At 64.7% G+C, this 6,583-nt stretch overlaps 2 protein-coding genes across 2 annotated transcripts; one reads left to right on the top strand and one right to left on the bottom strand.

The window, feature by feature from the left end:
• Window positions 1-872: 872 nt before the first annotated feature.
• Window positions 873-1,994, top strand: EMIHUDRAFT_53100 (hypothetical protein; the record flags this gene model as incomplete). Its single annotated transcript, XM_005759003.1, has 4 exons — window positions 873-1,126; window positions 1,197-1,542; window positions 1,672-1,773; window positions 1,839-1,994. Coding segments are annotated over 4 exons (858 nt in total), but the record flags the coding sequence as incomplete, so codon positions are not given.
• A 721-nt stretch (window positions 1,995-2,715) lies between these two features.
• EMIHUDRAFT_446489 (hypothetical protein) lies at window positions 2,716-4,286 on the bottom strand. The gene has a single exon (XM_005759002.1). It carries the CDS (start codon window positions 4,194-4,196, stop codon window positions 2,796-2,798), a length of 1,401 nt encoding a protein of 466 aa, XP_005759059.1. The 5' UTR covers window positions 4,197-4,286; the 3' UTR covers window positions 2,716-2,795.
• Between the last annotated feature and the right edge of the window lie 2,297 nt (window positions 4,287-6,583).

Genomic DNA, 6,583 nt, shown 5'->3' with positions numbered 1-6,583 from the left:
GAGGGGCGAGCCGGACCGGCTGAAGACTTGAATAGACTCGACGGTTCTCTTCGCAGATCCATGAGGAGCTGTGAGGAGGCACATTTCCGGCTGGTTTCGGCTCCGGACTGTGCTGGACTCACGTGGAACCGCCGGCGGGGCGAAAGCCAGCAGCGGGCAAACCGCGCCTCCGGTGCTCCGCTGCGATGACGAGCTGGCGCCAGCCACGCGCGGCCTGGCCAGGTCGGCAGGCGAGCAGCAGGCATGCCGAGCGCGCGCGCGCGCGGCGGTCTCGTTGAGGCGGCAGAGCAGGCCGCATGTTGAGCAAAGAGGGCTCCAACACCCATCCTCGCCGAAAGACGGCGGTGGTCATTGAGAGGGGAGTCCTAGAGACTGAGGGAGTTGGAGGTTATTTTGTCTGCCGAAAGACGGCGATCCAACCCTCCACTTGTCACACGCCTCCTTTTTCCAGACCCCCCTGTGAAAAAGTGAGGCGTGGTCTGTACTCGCCAGGGTTCGCCGCAGTGACGATTTGGGTCTTGGTCAACTTTGGCGGCAGCGTGTCGTTACCTGGCGACATGCCGGACTCCTCGCCGAACGCGAAGCCGGTCGGCAGCAGCCCACGGCGCGGCCAGGAGCTCCGCACGTGCGACTCCGAGGCGGTTCTCGAGCTCGAGGACTCGCCGCCCCACTCGATGCGCGCGTCTCTGGTGGTCGACACTCCTGGCACCCACACAGCGCGATCCCGCGTGCCGCTCGCCCTCTCGTGCTGTCTGAGCGCGGGCCTCGCCGCTCTGCTCCTCCTCGCGCTGAGCCGAGAGCCGGAGGCCACACGGGTCGTCGTCGTCGACCGCAGCCGGGAGGCGTGCGGCGGCAACGGCATGCTCTATCCGGGCGAGGACGCCTGCGACTGCTTCGACTGCTTCGAGGGTCCGAGCTGCTCCACCCGGCTCGAAGGGGAGGCGTGCGTCGTCGTGGCCAACTCCGGCACCCCCTACCTCTTCGAGGACTATTGGCTCGCGCGGCCGCGCAGCGCTCCCCTCTCGGTGCTCCCCTCGTACCACATCGGCTACGACGCCCACGTGCCGCGGCTCGAGGCGGCGATCCGCAGCCTGCACGGGCTGGTCGGCAACGCCGTCACCGACGGGTGCGCCTCGCCTCGAGCGTCTCCCGACAGTGATACGCCCTGCGCCCCAGCACCTCACCCCTGCCCGCAGGCGTGAGGTGGTGGTTGGGATCGGCTCGACCGAGCTCATCGCGGCCGCCCTCTACGCGCTCTCCCCCACCCAAGATGAGGCCACTGCGAGCGTCTGGTCGCGCGCCCCCTACTACTCGGGCTACAAGCAGTCGGCGACCTTCTTCCGCTCGGCTGGGTTCGAGTGGGCGGCAGACAACGCCTCCTCGCCGCCGCCCGCCACGGCGGAGCGGCCGCTGATCGAGCTCGTCACGTCGCCAAACAACCCGGACGGCCACGCGCGCGCCGCGAGCGTGGCCGGGCCTCACAGCAGCGCCGTGATGGACCACGCGTACCTCTGGCCGCACTTCACCGCCGTCGGCCCTCCCGTCGCGTACGGCAACTCGACGGCGACCGCCTCTAGCCCTCACCCTCACCCTCACCCTCACCCTCACCCTGTAACCCTAACCCTAGCCCGCGCCCCGCACCTCGCCATCCTTCGCCCCGCACCTCACCAGGTCGCCCTCTTCACGCTCTCGAAGATGACTGGCCACGCCTCGACCCGCGTCGGCTGGGCCCTCTGCTCCGACCCGCACGTCGCGGCCCGGATGAGGGACTTTGTCCAGACGGCACCCTCCCGCTAGCCCGCGCGAGAGCAATGCGTATACGGCCTCGTCCGAGCCAGAGTGCTTGTACGCAGGCCACCTTCGGCTCCCCGCGCGAGAACCAGCTGCGCGCCCTCGCCGTCCTCGAGCACGTCGTCGGCTCCGGCGGCGAGATCTTCACCTTCGCGCGCGGCCGGATGCTCCGCCGGTGGGAGCGGCTCGAGGCGCTCTTTGCCAGCCTGCCAGAGGCGCTCTTCTCCACCCCCAACCCTGGGCCCCACCCGAACCCTAGGCTCTCTTTGCCAGCCAGCCAGAGGCCGGCCAGCCAGAGGCCGGCCAAGAGGCGGCGCTCTTCTCGCTCGAGCCGCGCGATGCGCCAGCGACCGACGCCTTCTCCGGAGAGGTCGAGTACGCGCCCTCGCCGGCGTACGCGTGGATCAAGCTCAACTCAGCAGAGGCGTTTGGCGGCGACGCGCTCGCGGCGATGGCTGCTTACGGCATCGTCGGCCGGTCGGGCCGCGAGTTCGGCGCTGAGCCCTGCCACGTGCGGCTCGAGCTGCTCATGCGGGAGCAGACTTTCGAGCTCCTCATCGCCAAGCTCGAGGAGCTGCTTCGTGCGGGCCGCCAGTAGCCCACCGAGGAGATGTACCCTCTGTACTATTTGATCGACGTCTGATCACACCACTTCGCGACCTGTCAGCACTAGCAGAGAAGAGTATAGTTTGTAGCCTGGTCCAGTCGTGGCCTATTTTTGTATGTGTATTGATGCGCGAGTGGCGCGCCCCGCGCACGCCACACAGCCACACCGGACCGCACACAGAGATATCACAGACAATAAATAAATAAATAAAAACGGACACCTCTCTACTGTGAGATGGGTAAAAAGGAACAGGCCCCCGCCCTTGCGATCTTTGTGCAGGGTTCTTTGTAAGTGTCGCGCAAGATTTGGTTTTTGAATTAATCATACAAACATAAAAACTTGTTTTGCGCGGAATGATAACGGCACAGTTAGAGCCGTGTGCCCCGTGCCCCTCTGTTTATGGCGCCGGCTGGTCCGACCGATCGCTGGCGCTAAAGTATTGGCCGCTCGACGAGGAGGTCGGCGAGGCGGGGCCAGGAGAAGCGAAAGGTTCATATGAACCGTCGTCGGTTGGGTATTGCCGCGGCGCGCTCGAGTCGAACGCCTCGTACCCGTCGACGCCGCCGCCGCAGATGAGGCTTTCTCCCAGCCTCCGCAAGTCGGCCACCTCGGCCTGGAGGGCGTGCAGCTTGGCGACCGCCCCGGCGTCGGCGTCATCCTCCTGGAGCCGCTCAAGCAGCAGCGCCTCTTGCTCCGCAACCTCCTCGAGCCGCGCCTCCACAGCCAAAGTCTGCACCGTCCCCGCGAGGGAGGCGACGTGCGACAACAGCGCCGCGTTGTGACGGCGCATCTCGAGCATCTCGCGGCGCGGCCGCGATGCTGCGGCGGCCCGCCGCCACTGCAGCAGCGCCCGGCGGACCCCCAGCGCGCGCTCGCTCCTCTGTCGCCGGCCGTGCGCGGCGAGCCGGTGGAAAGCACAGCTGACGGCCACCCCTCTGCTGCGCGGTGTGCGCGCCTCGAGCAAGGTCTCTGCGGCAGCGCGGCGCTGCGCCTCGCCCCACCTCTCCGACGCCCACGTGCGCCACACGCGAAGCACCCGCTGCCGTGGCGCGTCGCGCTGCAGCCGTGCCACCAAGCCGCGCCGCATCGGCCAGAACCTCGAGGCGTGGTGCAGACCCGCGAAGCCAACCTCGAGACGCCGCAGCCTCGCCCTGCATACAGCCGCGACCACCTCTCCGCGCTCTGGCCCGCCACTGCCCGCCCGTCGCAACGCAGCAAACGCACGCCGCAGGCGCGGCCGCGAAGCCTCTGTGGCTCGCAGCGCCGCGGAGGCAGTGGAGAGTGCAACGCAGCGCTCACGCCAGCACCGCACCGCCCGGCGCAGGCGAAGGTGTATGCTGTGCACCGGCTGAGGGCCACCGTCCACCCTCTTACACCCGCCTCGCCAGCTCCTCATCGCACGAGCGAGAGCTACGCGGTTGGCCGACTGCAACGCGTCGTCCCGGTCGTCAGCAGCAGCGATGCAGGCATTGATGGCAAGGAGCCAGCTGTTGTCGGCTTCGACGCAACAGAAGTGAAAGACGCGGAGGTCGGCGAGGGCGAGAGCAAAAATGTGGTTACCGACAACGCCTGGAGGGCACGCCAAGTCGTCCTTGGTCACCAGCAGCACTGTGGCACCTCGGAGATTCATCCGCTCTGTTGAATGGCGGGCTGAGAAGACGGCCGAGCCACGACGGAACGAAGAGAGGTAGTAGGAGCCGTCTTCGTGTGACACCGCGACCCACCGCGACTTCCACGTGCGGGTGTGCCGTGACGCCTTTAGCAAGAAGCCCGACTTGACCACCGTGGGCGAGGCCATTGGGCGAGGCGCAATTCGCCAAGGCAAAGGGTGGATGAACGCCCGCGCTTGTCAACGCCAACAAGTCGGCTGTGCAAAGGTGGATGGAAGGCCTCCTCGCTCGTAAAGAATAAAGAATTCCTGAAGCGCGAGGCCAACCCTCGGAGACCCGTGTTTAATTTACGGCCCTTTCCCTGCGAACGCGCACCCCCGGGGCTAGGGCTCTCTAGCCCGTAACCCGATCCCGATCATCCGGCCCGCTGGGTGCGCTTCTCAGCTCCCCGGCCCTGGATGTGAGGTTAATGTATAATGACTGCACTCCAAGTGCTCCAAGAACCAAGAATTGACCGACGGCAGCGGTCGCCGTCTTGAGGGCCGTCTTGGAGCAGAAGCTTCCCTGCCTCCTTAGCCATGGCGCGGTGCCCTCGCCCTCTGGTTCACGCACTGCTCGCAAGTAAAGCGTCTTAACAGGTCGGCACATACACGTACGTACGCCTCTCACCATCGAAAGTGTGGGTGGCTGAATGGGGGTTTTCTCTATGGAAGTCGGAGCCTTGCGTCCAAGGAGAGGCAGCGTGCGGCTCCGTGGGGACTCGGCCATATCACCCACCCGCGGGTGAGAGGGCGAGAGGAAGCATGCCCGCCCTCTGAGGCGGCCGTCCGAGTCGGGGAGGGAGGCGACCCACACACAACCATATCCTCGCGGGTGTGTGGGAGGCCTTCTCAGTCCGCTATAATGCTAACCCTAGTCAACCCTTCGGGTGATGCTCTGATAAACCCTCCGGATCTTCGACAAAGGTCGGATATTTCTTTTTTCAAAGTGCAAGGTGTGAATAAGAGGTTTATGATAGGGCTACTACGACGAACTATGCGGCAATCGACTGGGCGCCTGGCGCCCGACCACCCCCGCGCAAAGACCTCGTAGTAGCCCTCCCCGTAACCGACTTGGCCGGACTTGTCCAGGCCGCTGTCGCCGCGCAGATATCGGCGCGAGCAGTCGCTCGAGGGGCTCTACTGGCTGGCGGTGCTCAAGGGGAAGGCGTACACGCTGGCCGAGGACACGGTCGTCAACACCGACACCATCCCCGCGGGCTATCTCGTGGTCAAGGCGCAGTGGCTCAGGCTCGAGCAACGCGAGTGCGAGGGCAAGCTTCGCTCCTACACGCTGCTCGAGGCCGAGACGCTCATCATCGTGAATCACATGGTGCGGCTGGCGGGCTTGCGCTTCTCGCCCGGCCCGGGCGGCCCTGCGGACCGCCAGCTGAGGAGCGCGCGCGAGAAGCTCTATTATATTGGCCTACAGACGCATTACTCGCTCGAGGCGTGCTGCAGTGAAGACCAGTCTTATTGAACTTGTTTGGAGGCGTTGATTTGTGCAAAACTGTGTGTTAGAGAGCGCTAGATGGCAAAATTTTCTTCGCCTCCGGCGGGGCCGCTCGCCGCGGGGCTAGAGAGTGACTTTTGTCGATGTCGGCTAGAAGTGCTGCACGTTTTTCAGAATTTCACCCCTTCCTGGTCGGCTTCGGAGGGCCAGAGCAGTAGCCCTAGCCGGAGCTAAGGGTGCCGACTTTTTCATTCTGCGCTAACCCTAGGGGAAATCGCTCCGGAATAGGGTTCCCGGCACCATGGGGCGGCGCCACGCCGATGGAGGGAGATGGGAGTCGGATTTTGCCATTGGCGGTGAGAACTCAAGGCTGAGCTTTTGCTTCACTTTCGATAGAATAAATTTACCCTGCTGACGGCTGGCGTCTTTTTTGCGGCCGGTGATGATGAAATTCTGCATCACGGGTGTCCGAGGGTTAGCCCCGCGTACCGGGTTTCCCCTTAACTGCAGGACGCCCCCTCTACTCGGAGCTAATGAACACCACACTGCACGCCCCACACCACACCACTCTGCACTCACTTATTGCGCAGGCGCACTTGAGTAGACCCCCCGCCAGAGGGCTCACCCCCCGTCTCTCCAGGTTCCGACCCTCCTTGATTCGCTCTCTTGCTCGTCTCCCGGGCGTTATGCGATGACCGGTGTGGGTCGTTTACCTCGTTGTTGGTGTCGTTTTCTTCGCTGCCGCCCTTCGTCTTCGCCAGCTTCTCCCGGCTCCCCCGATTCCGAGGGCGTCGACGGCCCGGCCAAGGTCTCCCCGGGCCGAATGCGGCGGCATTGGGTCGTGCCACCCCCCACCTCCCCCCTCGACCCTCGGAAGGGGGTCGGGCCGGCTCTCCTCGGTCGACGAATCGCGCCCGTATCCGCGGTCTCTCTATCATACCTCGGTTCGTCTTCCCATTTAATCCTTATACTACGAGCACGACTGCATCTTCTAGCAGATGCTTTCATCGTCGATGCCGACCTAGGTCTACCATTCCGTCTTTTTGTGTCTTACGTTACACTTCCTCTGTCGCACATTTTGTCC

This window comes from Emiliania huxleyi, assembly GCF_000372725.1.
Source record: "Emiliania huxleyi CCMP1516 unplaced genomic scaffold EMIHUscaffold_827, whole genome shotgun sequence".
Lineage (NCBI taxonomy): Eukaryota > Haptophyta > Isochrysidales > Noelaerhabdaceae > Emiliania > Emiliania huxleyi.
This window is presented reverse-complemented; position numbering and strand designations above follow the sequence as displayed.

Bases quoted from the DNA above. Each gene is read 5' to 3' on its own strand.
- EMIHUDRAFT_446489 (XM_005759002.1), bottom strand. From the start codon at position 4,196: ATGGCCTCGCCCACGGTGGTCAAGTCGGGCTTCTTGCTAAAGGCGTCA.